Raw genomic sequence first — 15,054 nt, forward strand, 5'->3', positions numbered from 1 at the left:
GCCACACAGCCCTGTGCGCCTGGCCGAGGCCGGGGGTCCGCGCCAAGCCCCCGCCGGTCACACTCCGCGCTCTCCCCGGACTGATTAAATCCGGGCGGTGAGCAGCCGCGGGCCGGGCCCAGTCTCCGGGACGCCGCGCGCCCCGGGCCCCCGCCCCCGCGCGGCCCACTGCGCCCCCGCCGGCCGCCCCGGGCAGCACGTGCGGGGCGGGGCCGCGGCCGAGCCGCGCGCCGATTGGCCGCCGCCGGGTGGGCGGGACCGGGGCGCAGCTGTCAGAGCCGCGGCGGCGGCGGCGCAGCGCGGAACGCGGGCCGGAGCGCAGGAGCCGACGGGCCCGGCCGCGATGGTGCAGCGGCGGCTCCGCGGCGCGCACACGCTCTGAGTGGGCCCGGGCTGGGCCCCGCGCCCCCCGCGCCCCCCGCGCCCCCCGCCGCCCCGGTCCCGGCCCCGGCCGGCATGATGTGCCTGGAGTGCGCCTCGGCGGCGGCGGGCGGCGCGGAGGAGGAGGAGGCGGACGCGGAGCGGCGGCGCCGGCGCCGGGGGGCGCAGCGAGGGGCTGGAGGCGGCGGCTGCTGCGGGGCGCGGGGAGTGGGCGCCGCGGGAGCCGCGGCCGCGGACGACGAGGTGCAGACGCTGTCGGGCAGCGTGAGGCGGGCGCCGTCCGGACCCCCCGGCACCCCCGGCACCCCCGGCTGCGCGGCCGCTGCCAAGGGCCCAGGAGCTCAGCAGCCCAAGCCGGCCAGCTTGGGCCGCGGACGGGGGGCCGCTGCCGCCATCCTCAGCTTGGGCAACGTGCTCAACTACCTGGACAGGTACACCGTAGCAGGTGAGCGAGCGCCCCACCCAGCCCGAGAGCCAGGAGCCCCCACCCCCCAACCCCCCGGCCTGGAGGTTCCCCGGGGAGCCTTTGGTCCCAGGGCCCCTGTATTCAAGCCTTAAGCGGGGTGTCTAAGGGCCCTCCGCTCAGGCACGCTGGGCAAGTGACGGCCCGTGAATCACGGGTCCAATCGGGGACCTGCCCCCCGCCCCCGCCCCGCCGGGCCAGGGGTTGGAGGGGTCCCCAGCCGCGGAGCAGCCCGCGCGTCCTCGCCAGCCCTGACGTCCCATCCGTTGTCCTCTTCTCCGAGAGTCTCCTCCGCGTCTCTCCGCGTCCTCGCCTCCGCGCCCCCTCCCGCCCCGGCCCCAGCTTCCCCTTCCCCCAGCCCAGGCCGTCTGTCGGGCCGTAGCGGGTCAGTTCCTTCCTTCCTCCGGCGCCTCCACTCCCCTGCGTGCGGGCGGCGAGCGCGCGCGCCCCTTGCGGGTGTGCGCCAGGGGAGCCCGGGTGTGTGCGCGCGGGCGGCGCGGATCCGTGTGTGAGCGCGTGGCTGACAAAGGCTCGGGGCTGCGGGGAGCGGAGGGAGGGGCGGGGCGGGTCCGCGGCGCCTGGGGACCCGAGATGCGGTTTGCAGCTGGCCCTGGCTGGAGGCCTGAAGCCGCCTCCCCCAGCTCTGTGGCGCTGCGGGCCTGGGGTAGAGCGCAGGCCACCAGGGCTGCAGAGGGGGCTGCCTCATCCCGTGCGAGCGTCTCTGGGAACCAGCCTTGGGGACGGGGTGGGGGTCTGTGGAACAGCCAGGTTCTAGTCCCAGATTTGCCCCTTACTTGCTTGGTGTGTGACCTTGGGCCAGTCCCAGCTCGTGTTTAAGTCTGTTTCCCGTTTGTGCGGTGGATAATCTCTGGGCCCCTGGGGGATGGACTGGGTTCCGGCTGCTCACCCCCCCTCCCCCAGTTCCCCGGGGGGGGGGGTGTCTGTGAGTAGGGCCTTCCGTGGACTAAGCTGCCTGTAGGTGAGAACAGGGTAACCTTGAAATGAAAGCTCTGTGGGCAGGCTGGTACGGGGGGCTCCCTGCAGGAGGAGAGCAGTGGCTGTCTACATGGCACGCTGGCCCAGAACCTGCCTAGCCACAGCTCAGTAAAATCTGGAACAACTGAAGAGAGAGAGAGACAGAGAGAGAGAGAGGGAGGGAAGGTGGCGGGAGGAATTTTGGACAGACTCTAAAGAGAACTTTGTGGGGCCATGGAGAGAGGTGGGCCCTACTGTCCACCGTGTGTCACCTGGGTCCCTTTCCCTCCTGCTGGCCTCAGTCTTCCTCTGCCGAATAGGGTTTTGTGTCAAGTAGAAGGAAGGAACTCTGATGGGTTCCCCCTCCCCCTCTCCCACTTTCAAAAGCCCTTGGCTCTCTATTCCTTCTGCTGCGGGGGCGGCAAAGGGGGGGGGATGCGGCAGTGGGAACCAGTAGCGCCCATTTCTGACTTGGGCCATCCACAGGAGGCTCTTACTGTGGTCTGGGGAACAGGAAGACGCAGGAACACCCGGCTGCACCGGCCCCCCACGCTGTGCTGTCTGGGACCTGGGAGCTTCGGTGCCACCATAAAGTGGGGGGAGGTCAGCGAGCACGGGGATCTGTGGTCGGTGCAAAATGGACTCTGTGCACAGGAGGAGACCAAGGCCCCTGGGCACCCCTTGTCCAGGACGGCCTGGGAAGTGCCGAGAAGGCAGGTGGTAGGTCTACCAGCAAGCCTTGGCCTGGGAGGGCTCCCACATCTCTACTGGACGGTGATTGGTGCTGTCTCTGGCATTGTGACACTGCACAACTTGTTTTCTCCCGGCCCCAGACCCGCCCCTCCCTGGTATCCTCAGGGAGACTGACCCTGCCAGGGACTGAGGGGAGAGGGTGGGATCAGGGAGGTCTGGAACTTATCTGCCTCCCATCCTACTTGGGTCCCAGAGTCAGAATGGGAGAACAAGATAGGAGATTCGAGGGAATTTGTAAGGGGGGATGGGGAACGGTGGCTCAGAGGGGTGTGGGGCCGTCGGGAGGAAGGTCCGGAAAGCCCTGTGCAAACACCCGCCTGGGCTATGCATCCCTCCCTGTCCCGGCACCGCCCCACCCCCAACACACAACGTACACAGATTTCCTCTCCGGATAAGCCTGGCTCCCTCTCCCTCTCGTTATGGCAGGCTTCCCCACGCCCCTGCCCCAGGTCCAGTTTTTAGGGAGATTTACTGTCTCTATGACAACTGCTATGGCCTGATGTGTTTGGAGGGGGAGGGCAGGGGAATGGGCATCCCAGGCCAGAGTCCACCTGCTGCTGGCTGGGGGGGTGGGGAGTGAGGGGGCAGACATTCCATGGCTCAGTCACCTTTGATGTTCCACCCACCTGACTCCTGAGACCCTCAGCAGTGGATTTCCCACTCTCTTTTTCGAAATCTGTGCTGTGTGTTTCTATCTTTATGGTATAGATCAACTAGCTCTGTCCAAGAGGAATATGATGCTGCATATATAAGTTAAATACTTCTAGGAGCCACGTTGAAAAAGTAAAAAGAAATAAGTGAAACCGATTCATATATTTTATTCAGCCTCACATTTCTAATGTATTTGCACGTGTAATCAACATAAAAGCTATTAATGGGATATTTTGCTCTTTTTTTTTTTTTTTTTTTTCCCATACTAACTTTTGCAGCCTGGTGTGTGTTCTCCGTTTACAGCACGGGTCAGTCGGGACTGGCCACCGCTCAGGCAGCCACAGCCACGGTGGCTGGGGTCCCGCTGCAGTGGCCAGTGCAGACCTGGGTTCAGGCTCTTCAGCCCCCCCAGCTGGGTGACCTGGGGGGTGTCACCTGAGCCTTCTGGGTTATGACCACCTCCTGGGTGCCTCCCAGGTTGCCGGAGTGAATGAGTGTTTTCACGCACCCTTAGGAGAGCCGCACAGATGCCAGCCTCTTTCCCTTTCTCGCCTCTGTGCAAGCTGTGCCCCCGGCCACCTTGTCCTTCCCGTGTCTCTTTGTTTCGGTCAGTCCCTTTCAGGCCCCTTTGAGGACCCCTCCCTCCTCCACCAGGCCGGGTCTCCATCCTGGGAACAAGTAGCATTCCCAGCCAATTACGGCCTCCCCTCCTCCCCTTGAGAACCCCCTGAGGGCACAGGCAGCAGGTGAGGAGGGCCAGGCCCAGCTCTGGCGCTTATCAGGGGGGTGGAAGGGAAGGAGCCCAGGGCTACCCCTGCACACATCTCCTCGTGTGGATGGGGATGCTGGAGGCCAGAGAGCACAGGTGCTCACCCAAGCTCCCGCAGCCGAGAGGAGCGGGACCAGGACCCCCCAGGACACTGCTGTCTCCGTGCAGGCAGGGGTGCCTGGCCCTGTTGCTGGCCAGGGCACGAGGCCTCTGAGCAGAGGCTGCTACAGCTTCCCCCGCTCCCATGGCTGGAGCCCAGTCATGGCTGCCAGCTCAGGGGAAAGGTGAGGGCTCGGGCACCGTCTCCTCCGATCTGCTTCCTGGTGCCGGAGCTCCATCGGCCCCCGGGCCCCCACTCTTCCATCTGTGAAATGGGAGCAGGACGGAGGCTGGAGCCAGGCCCAGCAGGAAGAAAATGGAGAATGGCTGTTGGGAGCTGAGACCCCTCCCCAGCTTCTCTGGGGCACCTGTGCCTTCCTGAGCTCTTTCCCTTTGATCCAGCTGGTGGCACTGGGCGGGGCAGAGCCCGGTGAGGAGAGGCAGAGCCCTGCCCTGGGGGAGCCCTTTTCTGCCAAAGAAGCCGAGACCAGTATCCATGGCAACTGCTCACTAACACAAAGCCGGGGAGAGCAGAGCACAGGGACCGGGTGGGAACACAGGCCCGGCAGGCCTGGGGGTTCCCCGCATACCTGAGCTGGCTGCAGGAGGGGGCTGCCTGCCTGGGGCTCTTGGCTCTTCTGGTGTCCGCCTGGTTGAGTCTGTCCGCCCAGGGCCTGTCACAGGGTCACCTGGGTGGGTGGAGGCCACGTCAAGCTCCCAGCTCTGTGGCTACCTTGGTGGATGCGGATGGCCAACAGCAGCCCTGCCCCGCCCCCTCCAGTGGCCTTGTCCCCTTGGGTGGCCCTGCCCTGGCCACTGCAGTGTCAGCACCACTTCGGTCCTGCCGGGTGGGCGGGGCGTCCAGGGCCGCCTTCCAAGGTGGCTGTCTGGCAGGTCAGCGCCCAGGTGAGAGGCCCGACCGGCCTGGAGAGCCAGCGCCCTAATGACAAACCACCGGCTGCCCGTCTCTGCAGGTACCTTGTCTGGCGTGCTGTTGACCCGTCAGAGGAAGTGCTTTGGTCTGGGACCAAGGGAGTGACCGGCCAGCTCGTGCCTTAGTTTCCCGTTTTGTGAGGGGCAGGAGGGCTGCATGTTACAGCCTGGCCTGAGCTGCTCAGAGAGGTGTCCCGTCCCTTCCCCAGACAGGAAGTGGCTTTTGTTTCCGCCTGGGTGTGTGTGGGGGGGGGAGGGGGGGTGCTGAAGTCCTGAGGTCAGAAGGGGGATGGGACCCAGGGAGACAGACAACCCTGGCTTGATCCTCAGGCTCCCGGGGCCCAGCTCCCTACTGGGCCCTGAGCGAGGCTGAGTTTCCTGTTCCTGGCTGTGCCAGACTTGCTCTGTCACCTAAGGCAGATCCTGGCCCTCTCTGAGCCCTGGACACACAACAGGTGATTTTGTGGTCAGGATGTTGCTCCCAAGGCTAGTGTGGGGCACTTGGTCCCGGGAACTCTTGTCTGCTGTCCCCTCCCCAGCTCTGCCTGCACCCGCCTTCCCCAGGGCTGTTTCCCGCTGGCCACTGGCGCCTCAGCGTGCACGTGGGGCTGGCCCGGGCTTGGCCTTGTGGAGCGACTGGGTGGCCGGGTTGGGTTGACCCTGGCCTGCCTGACCCCAGCCCATCCTCCCGGGCGGAGGAGGCGCTGGTAGGCTCAGAGGACCCTGAGAAGGACCAGGCCCCGCTGCTGAGGCGGGGGCCTGAGTCCTGACCACGGCGCACAGGGAGCCGTGGGCCTCGCATCCCCGGGAGGGACTTGGGAAAGTGGTTAGGATGGGCCCTGCGTGCCCAGCCCTCAGCCCCGATGGAGGGGTCTCCTCACCCCCACGCCGGGCAGAACGGCTTCCGCATATTCAGGAGGGCTCTGAGGTGACTTTGCCGGGTCTGCTGTGAGGGCAGAGGGCACTTGGAGCGCTGGGTGGGGCCCAGGTCACACTGGACAGCAGTGTCCTGCGGATGCTGGCCTGCTCTGGGCCTGGCTCTGTCCCGCTGGCCTGGGGGCGGCGGGTGAAGGGCAGAAGCACGGACGTTAGAGCAAGACGTGAGCAGGGGTGACGCGCCGGCCGGAGCGCGGAGGCGGGGGGGCTTCCCTGTGGGTCTGCGCCCTGCAGACGGGCACCTCCGTGAGGCCTTCGTGGTCCCTTCACCGGCGAGCGTGGATTTGCCAGACACGGTCCGGGAAGCAAGGAGGACGATTCAGCTTCGTAGACTGTGAAGTGTGGTGCCCCGGGGGTGGTGTTACTGGGTCACTCACCGTTCCTAGGTTGCAGGGTTCAAATCCACGCCAGGGCAGTTGGTGTGGACGTTGAGAGGAGGCTGGTTACAGCCTGTTTCCTGTGGTTTGGTGGGCGAAGGGGGAACACGAGCCAGTCTGGGGGCTTGGAGGCCAGGTCCTGCCTGGCTCTGGGGCCTCTATCCAGTGGCACCCTCTGACTCTCAGTCTGCCATCTGAGGGTCAGGAGCAAGGCCTTGGCCATGAGGCCTTGCAGGGGGACAGCTGAGCATCTGTGGGCTTCTCTCCCCCACGCCCCGGCCTCATCCTGGGTCTGCGGACCATGATAAGGGTAGCCCTGGTGGTCTTGGGAGGCCCCGAGCCAGGGCACAGCCGGGGACAGGGGTGGGGCGGGGGCCGCTCCAGGGAAGGAGCGGCTGTGCAGAGCCCCCAAATTACTAAGGCCGAGTCTGGTTCCAGGAAAACTGGCCCCAAATGATAGACTAGAACCACAGGACACAGGCCAGGCTGCCTGTCCCCGCCCACTCTGGGCACGGAGACTTGGTGGGAGGAGGGAGGGCTCTGAGCCCCGGGTGGGGGTGGGGGGCTCCTCTCTAGGACCTGGGAGAGGGACGGATGTTTCAGGCCCAGCTGCAATGTTCTTTAGGGGCACAGGCTTGGAATCCGGGCCCTCTAGAAAAGGAGTGGGGTCTCCCTGAGGGGCTGGGGTCCGGCGCTGGGGGCCTCACGGGATCCCTGTGGAGGTGAGCGCGAAGCCCCTCTGACATTAATGACCCAGGTTTGTCAGGTGGCGTCGCGGTGGGAGGGTCGGTGTAGGTTCAACAAACGTGATTGGGATTCGGGGTGGGTGTGGGGCGTATGGGGACCCTGTGGCTGTCAAACGGGCAGCCCGGGGCTCAGAGCAGACCCAGATGCTCCCAGAGGTCACTCTGCTTGTTCCTGGGGGAGGGGGCAGGTAGAGGTGAGTGTGCTTGAGAGCCGGTCCTGGCTCAGGGACCGCCCTGGCTGGTCCCCTTCGGCTGGGGGCAGGGTGGGGGTGCCCGCAGGGCCAGGTCAGCAGAGCCAGGCCCTCAGGCTCCTGTAATTACCGGGGCGGGAGCTGCGGCTGAGCGTCAGAGAAGGGTGATCCTTCCAGAGTGAGCCAGCTCTGAGGCCTCCCTGGGACCCGTGGCCCATCCGTTCAGATCCCTAGGCCCTGTCCTTGCAGGCATCTGCCCCATTTTAGAGAAAAGAACACTGAGGTGGGAGTTCCCATTGCCCTCTGGTCATGGCTGGGGCTCCTACCCCGCGGTTTAGTGATCTGTGGTCACGTTTTTAACGTTTATGGACTACCTACTCTGTGCCAGACAACATCCGAAGCACTTTACATCGATTAACCCATCTAAACCTCACAACAACCATATGAAGCAGATCTTAAAATTAAGGTACATTGCAGAGGAAGACAGAGATACAGAGAGGTTAAGTAACTTGCCTGAGGTTACACAGCAGGGTAAGTGCAGTCGAACCCAGATGGTCTGGTATTGGAGGCCACGCTCTTGGGGATTCAGCTAGGTTGTCTGCTCCGAAAAAGGCAGGGCGAATGTGGGGTGATGATGCCTGTGTTTGAGGGCGTGAACTTGAGACCTGGTGCCCTGGCCTGGCTGACAAGGGCAGGAAGAGACCGCAGGGTCTTGTCATCTCCGCCGTGCATCTGAGGCTGGGCTGGGGGCTCCCGAGGTCAGTGTGAGTTTCTTCTTCTGTCGTGGCCTTTGTGAGGCCTGCATGACCCCAGCAGGTTAGGATCTGGACCTGGCTTCTCTGGGATCTACCAACGGACCAGCCACGATGGGGGGGGCGGGGGGTGGCACCGTGAGTATCCATGATCAGCCAGGTCTCGAGGTTACGGGCACCTCTTCAACAAGAGCTGCAGAGAGAGAGTTAGGGGGACACCCTCGTAGACACCCTTGGGTCTGACCCCTGGACGCGGTAGACCTCGACGGTGTAGACAGACTTCCTGGGAAGAGGGCCTGGCTGGAGTCAAGGCTCTGAGGCCTGTAGGCTGTGATGTACACACCACAGGGGCCTAGGACTGGCCAGGCTGGTGGTTCAGGTCACCCAGGCAGCGTGTCAGTGACTCTTGGGTCTCACCTTGAGGCCAGGTGGTTGTGCAGACCTGGGTCACGGAGGCCTCTGGTGCCAGAAGAAGTCTGGGCTCCATTTGGCTGGCAGCGGGGATCCACAAAGCACGACTGCAGCCCTACTCGGTGAACTAATCCAGGTAGCACCGTGCGAACCGTGTCGGGCAAGCGGTAAGCCCTGAACGCATGTCCGTCCCCACATTGTCGTCGTTGGGGGTGTTACTGACCCAGGGGCCTGGCTGACTCTGAGTTCCAGCCAGAGTTGATAGCCTCTGGGCCGCGGCACCTGTTCCTTGAGTCCAGAGACGGGCTGTGCTCTCTGGAGCTGCTGCCCAGGACTTAGGAGAAGATGGCTAAGTGCCCATGAGGCAGGCTGCAGGAGGGGTGCTGGGGCGCCAGGAGGGGGCCGGGGGGTGAAGGAGACTCTCTGGAGGCCCCCACTTGGGGGCCGAGGAAGGCAAGGGCCGTCTGCCCTGGGGAGTGCCATGCTGTGGCTTGGGGACCAGGGAGGACGCAGCAGAGCCATGGATGGGAGTCTGGGTGGCTGGAAGCCTGAGTGGGGAGAGAATCTGAGGGGCTGGCAGAGGGGCCGGAGAGGGGCGCGTGTCTGTGAGCTGACGCGCAGGAGACAGAAGTGAGGCCCAAGCCGATGTGCCCCAGGGCCGGCTCCCGGGGCAGCAGGAGGGACAGCTGGCCTGGGACAAGAGGCGAGACCCTGGGGGCTTGAGTTAGAGAGAGAGGTGTAACTGGGGGTTGGTGGGACAGAATGTTCGGGCTGCTCCAGGGAGGGGGACACCCGTGGGCAGAGGGTGGTCCTGGCTGTGGGTCCGGAGAGGCTCGACTCAGCTGTGGCCGTGGGCGGCTGGGGGCTGCGTGTGGAGCCCCACCTTGCGTGCCCGGGGCTGGTGGAGGGGCCTGGCCTCAGCTGTGGGAGGCTGCTCCCGGGCAGGAGGCCCGTCCTGTGACCCACCAAACCTCAGCCTCCAGGAAAGAGGCTAAAAATAAGGTCGTGGTGGGAAGAAGGGAGGGGCTCGTGGGCCCAGGCCAGGCGGGAGCCTAGAGGAACATCCAGGCGGCTGGCGAGCTGCTGTGACACATGCTTCCCGAGCCAGCGGCCAGCGGCTCTCACCCGCCTGTGGCCACAGTCCCTACCAGGCTGCAGTGAGGCCCTGCCCCCAGGCCCCGGGAAGGTTCTGCCTGGAGCTCAGGCGGTGGACCCAAGGCCTGGCTCCAGGGTGCTGGGGGGAGGGCCCCTAAGGCCCTTGGGGTCTGGCCTGCCCAGGAGTTCCCAGGACATCCATCTGGATGTGCAGAAATGTTCTTCCCTCTTACCAGGAGCTCTGTGTATCGGAGGAGGTCAGGGGGGCTTCCTGGAGGCAGAGGCAAACACTGGGGCTTGAAGTGCTGGAGGGGGTGGAGCATGTCCAGTCTGGAGGCTAGGAGATGCCTGGGGCGGGGCGGGGCAGGGGACGCAAGGGCGTTTTCTCCGCGCTGCGGACCCCTGCTGGCCTCATGAGGACCACGCTGATACGGCCTTCCTCCCCGGACGTGCCCTCCTCTTGGCTGTGGACAGGCACCCGCTGCGTAGTGACCCAGGGGCGTCTCGCCCTCCTGCCACCTCCCACCTGCACCTGTCCATCACCTAACATGTGATGGCGTCTGTTCTGGGTTCCGGAGATGCCCCGCCACGACCCTGCCCTGAGGGGGCTCTCACTGCAGTGGGGATGGGGCGTCTCTGTCCACAAACAGCCACTGGGGGCTGGCTGCGTGGCGGGGCCTGGGCTGGGGGCCCGCAAGAGCCAAGTGCGTGCAGAGGCGGCATGGCAGAAGAAAACATTTTTGGTTTTTGACAACAGAGTCTGTTTCAAATCTCACTGGGGCCCTTGCCTGCCATAGGACAAGTTACTTCACTTCTCAGGGCCTCCGTTTTCTCATATGAAAATGGGGTGAAAAATGCGACGAAGCAGCAGGGGTAGAAATCGCATCTGCAGAGCCTCACTGGGTACCTAGAACTTAGCAGGGAGCAGTAATTCGTGGCTCTTAGCCACCGTGGGCCCAGCGAGCTCCTACCCACGTCCCTACGTGTCTTCAGAAGTCACTGATCCTAGTGTGCCCAGGGAATGTGGGGGCACCTGCCTTATTGAGGGTGACAGGAGGGGGAGAAGCCAAGGAAGACTTCCCAGAAGAAGAGGCACCTGAACTAGTGTTGAAGGAGCAGCAGGAATCAGGGTAGAGGACCTGTGGGCAGTCGGGGTCCAGAGCATGGGGCGGGGGTGTTCTGAGGAGGGAGGCCAGAGGCGGGCTTGGAGGGGCTGAGCCTGCAGCCCCGTGGCCTGGTGGAGGCCAGTGTGCATCTGAGGCACTGGGGAGCCACGGGAGGTGCTGACTGTGGGGGAGAGAGAGGGGCAGGGCGGCCCTGGCTCAGAAGTGGGGCGAATGGGCTGCGGGGCTGGGAGGTGAGTGTAAGTGGTGCCCTAAGGTTGGGCCCAACCGTGCCACCCGCGGAGGCCCCACTTGGTGGCCCCTCCGTCCACAGGGACAGGCCCCCGGCTTCCGCGTTTGGGGCACGACCACAGCCCGCCTTAGTTATTAAGTCATTAACTGGGCCTCGCACAGCCTCTTCATTATGGGTAATTAGGGTGAATCCACTCGGCACTCACGAGGAGGAGGCCAGTGTCTCTCGGTGTCAGGCTGCATCCCGGAAGAGGGCTCAGCATCCCGGCCCTGGGGTTCGGGGGGCAGTCTCCAGGCGGGACCCTCCTCCGGGGCCCCGGGGGCCGCTTTGGCCACCTTGCCGCTGTACGACCTGGGGCGCAGGCTCAACCTCTCGTGCTCAGCTCCCTTGTCTGCCCAGTTCCTGCTCAGTGATGTGCGCCATCACCATATCCTGATGAGCTCTGGGAGACCCCCGAGGGCAGGTCCCTTCTTCCGTGCCCTGTGTGGGGGGCTGTCGGGGCAACCTGCCCTGTCTCCTCCTCCTGGCTCCCTAGCCCTTCTCGATGCAGATGTGTCATGGCCGGGGGGGGGGGGGGGGGGGGGGGGGCGGTTCCTGCCTGTGGCCCAGCCCCCTGCTGTCCTTGGAGATAAGCAGAGGTGGGGGCCCCCAGGGCCTGCGGGGTGGGAGGCTGGGCCCGTGAGAGGTGAGGAGGCTCCAGGAGGTTGCCGGCCCCCACGCAGCCGTGGCTCTGTCTGTCCGTGGTTGTTGGTGGCCTCTGGTTATAGTCCTCTTAACATGCAAAGTCCTAACGTGAGAGCAGAGGTGGTGGGGACTCAGGAGGAGGACAGGCATGACCTCCAGGGATCCCCTTCCCCCCAAGAAGCCCTACCCGCTTCCCTCTGTGTCTCAGCTCTGGCATCGGAGAAGCGGGGTCCTGGTTACAACCCCGAGGACAGCTGAGTGAGGGCGAGCATGCGTTTGCCCGAGTCCCGCCCGTCTGTCCTCAGGTCCCTGCAGTGGCCCTGAGTGGTCCCTGAGTGGGGGGTGGGATCCCATGCCCCCAGGGTGAGCATAGCCTGGCCTGCAGATTCCCCAGTGGCCTGGCCAGACTGGGCGAGGTGGCCTTCTGTGGAAGGGGCTGGGTTGGGCAGGCTGGGCTTAGACTGGGGGTCTCCTAGGTGGGGTGGGGGACAGGGGCCCCGGGCATCAGACATAAGCACCCTCTGTCTTCCCTCCCAGGCGTCCTTCTGGACATCCAGCAGCAGTTTGGGGTCAAGGACCGAGGCGCCGGCTTGCTGCAGTCAGGTGAGGCCCACTCCCCTGCCAGGCCCCCACCACACCTGCGGGGTCTCCCTGCGGGGTCTCCTCCCTGGTCCTGACTCCCTGGAAGGGACGTGTGCTTTGTGTCCAGACCTCACTCAAGAAGACCAGCTTCCCCAGCCTCTGCTGCTCTCCCTGCAAACAGACCAGCGGCGCCCTGGGAGGCCACAGGCCCGAGTCCGTAGAGGGGACCCTTCTTTTGGTCCTGGGGCCTCATCAGGACCCAGGGGCCCAGGGTCTGCCCTGAGGCTGATGAAGGGAGTTCCTTAGGTTCCAGGCAGGACAGCAGCAGAGCCTTTGGTGACCCTGTTTCCATGGCATGCGCCCCCATTTCCTCCGTCGCCATCAGCCTGGGAACAGTCTCTGAGATGTCAAAGCAGGAAATCCCCACGGCCAGTCCGGGAACCATTTCCAAACTCAGGGAAAGCGCCTGAGTGCCTGGGTCCTGGGCTAGTCCTGGGCCTGAAGCTTTCTCCCTGGCGGGGGTGGGGAGGGGCAGGGCCAGAGCCCCCTGGGCTGGGGCAGGGGGGCCTGTGTCTCCATTGTCCCTGCCGACCCACTACCTGGCCCCATGCTTGCTGTGTGGCCGAGGGCCCGGTTCCTTGGCTCTGATTCCTTCTGGCCCTGGAGGGTGTGTGGTTGTGAGGCCCGGTCAGATGTGTGGGAGGAAGTCCGTGGTCTGCATTCCAGCCTGTGAACCCCTTCCCCTGCCTGGGCTCTCCTGGGAGGGAGGAGTGGAGCGAGCTGGCTATGTCCCGGAACCTGCCTGACCTGCCTAGGTGGCATTCCAGAATGTGCTGTGCCAGCCTCCATGAGCCACTCAGCCAGGCCCTGCGGCCTGTGATCCTTTCCCAGGGTGGTTTTGGGGCTCAGACAGACGAGGTGATCGCTGCAGGGCGCAGCCCCAACAGACAGCTGAGAAAGCTGGGACAGGGGCAAGGCTGTGTGACCCAGAACCCTGAGGGGGGCCGGCCCCTGCCTCTGCCCACATCCCTCACCCAGCACAGGAGCCCAAACCTGTCCTCTGGCCCTCCCTCACAACCCCCCCCCCCCCCCCCCGCCAGCCTCCTGGGCTCTGAGCCCACAGTGACCGCCACTAACAGCCTGGAAGAGAGTTTCAGCCAGATGTGGGGAGTGGGGACAGGGCAGGAGACAGCCCAGCTCTCCAGCCCCCTCCCTCTGTGGCCCCTGGTCCCGTCCCCTCTGGGCCTCAGCCTTGCTGACTGATGGGGTGTTCAGGGTCCGCCCCAGCCTCCAACCACCCCAAGCAGTGCTGTCCCTATTGCAAGGTGTCCCTGGCCGCCTTCCTAGTGGACAGAGAAGTCATGGTGGCCCCTACTGACCCCTGGCAACCTGGCTGGAGGTGGACACCACCCCCCCCCCCCCCCCGCCAGCATGGTCGGTTCTGCCCCCACAACCTCCCTGGGCAGCTGCACTTCCCAGATGAAGGGACAGAGGTCAGCTCTGCTGGTGACTCACAGGGGGTCTTGTGCGGGGAGGCCGGCGGGCCCAGGATTGGGGCTCCACGCGTGCCGCCGTCTCCACCTGGGGAGGGGAGGCCTGGCCGCGTGTCTCAGCGTCTGGCGTCTCTATGCTCTCAGCGTGGGCGCCCCTGGGCCGTGGTCTCTCAGGGACCCTTACCCTGTGGCCTCCACCCTACCACCTGCCCCTGGCGTTGCCGGGCTGGCTCCCTGAGTGTCCTCACCCCTCGGCCACCTGAGCCAAGGAGCCAGGCCAGCTAGACCAGGATGTGACTCAGTGGGCGACCAGGAAAATCACCTAATTGGCCTGGGCCCCAGGCACCTGTCTCTTCCCCAAGCCCCTGATAAGGTCGGAGCCAGGTGGAGGGCGCCAGCCAGGTGCTGGTGTTTGCCCAGATCAAAGGGCCAGGGCTGAGAGCCGGGCTGTCTGCTCGTTCGTGGGCACCAGGGGCTGCTGGGCCCGGAGACAGGGCAGGGGGTGCGGCTGAGAGTCAGGCCTGGGCCTGCCTCTGCTGTTTCCCCTTGGGACCAGACCGTGAGCCCTGGCTTGGGAAGAGCCTGTCTTCGGCAGCCCCGAGCAGGCCCCCGAGCCCCTGCAGAAGCTTCTGGGAAAGCCCGCAGAAGAGCTCCAGCCCTGGTCCCGGTGTCTCGGGGCCCCGGGTCTCCACAGCCTACACCCAGAGGGGCAGCTCCTGCTGGGTTCTGCCATAGCCTCTGTCCCTGCATTCCAGTAGATTCCCCCCATCACTGGGGACAGAAAACCTATCTAGTCACCACCTAGGCATGACGGGGGCAGGGGGGGAGCAGGGTGCGTGGGAGCCTGGGGGGACAGCAGCGAGGGCACACCTAGCTCTGCCTGGTGGCAGGTGGATCAGACTCCCCTGAGGAGGGGACATTTGAGCGGGGCTTTGAAGGATGTGTTAGAGTTTGTTCAGGGCATAGGGCTTCCAGTCGGTGTGTCAGATTGAGCAGATGTGAGAAACCCTCCCCCCCACTCCACGCTGCGTAAAATATGCCAAGAAAACACTTAAATTACATAGCTGAGCTTGAAAGCTAAGACTGGCAGGGGGATTCCCAGGTGCCAGCAGCAGGGAATTAAACCAGGGAGCAGGAGAGGAAGCTGGTATTAAAGCCAAGTGGTGCAGGGCGCCTGGGGACCAGTATCTGTCACAGAAGCTTGTTACGGTATTTTTAGTGTAAACATTTTTATGATGAAACATTTTAAATATACATAAAGAGTAAAGAGACTAGCGCGACGAGGCTGCAGGAAGCTGTCACCCAGATTCATCCAGGGATCGACCGCCCACTCTGGCCCAGCGTCCGGGCTCCAGGGGTTTCTTGCAGGGTCGGCCCCGTGCAGGCTTGGGGTCCAGCATCGTGGGG

General features: G+C 64.6%; 1 protein-coding gene across 11 annotated transcripts in view; it reads left to right on the plus strand.

Annotated features, from left to right (window-relative positions):
- The first annotated feature begins 320 nt into the window (after positions 1–320).
- Positions 321–15,054, plus strand: part of SPNS2 (SPNS lysolipid transporter 2, sphingosine-1-phosphate) — a 29,507-nt gene continuing 14,773 nt past the window's right edge. For 2 of the 11 annotated variants that reach the window (XR_008294413.1, XM_053212722.1), the window contains exons 1-3: positions 323–826; positions 8,455–8,604; positions 12,110–12,175. Coding sequence is in view for 10 of the 11 variants with exons in the window: in XM_053212722.1 (XP_053068697.1) it covers positions 457–826; positions 8,455–8,604; positions 12,110–12,175 (586 nt within the window). In the remaining variant the exon portion in view is untranslated. Of the gene's footprint in view, positions 827–3,190; positions 5,066–8,454; positions 8,605–12,109; positions 12,176–15,054 lie in introns of those variants that run through there. The other 9 variants (XM_053212728.1, XM_053212725.1, XM_053212724.1 and 6 more) reach the window with 9 other exon arrangements.

This window comes from Acinonyx jubatus, chromosome E1 (assembly GCF_027475565.1).
Source record: "Acinonyx jubatus isolate Ajub_Pintada_27869175 chromosome E1, VMU_Ajub_asm_v1.0, whole genome shotgun sequence".
Classification (NCBI taxonomy): domain Eukaryota; kingdom Metazoa; phylum Chordata; class Mammalia; order Carnivora; family Felidae; genus Acinonyx; species Acinonyx jubatus.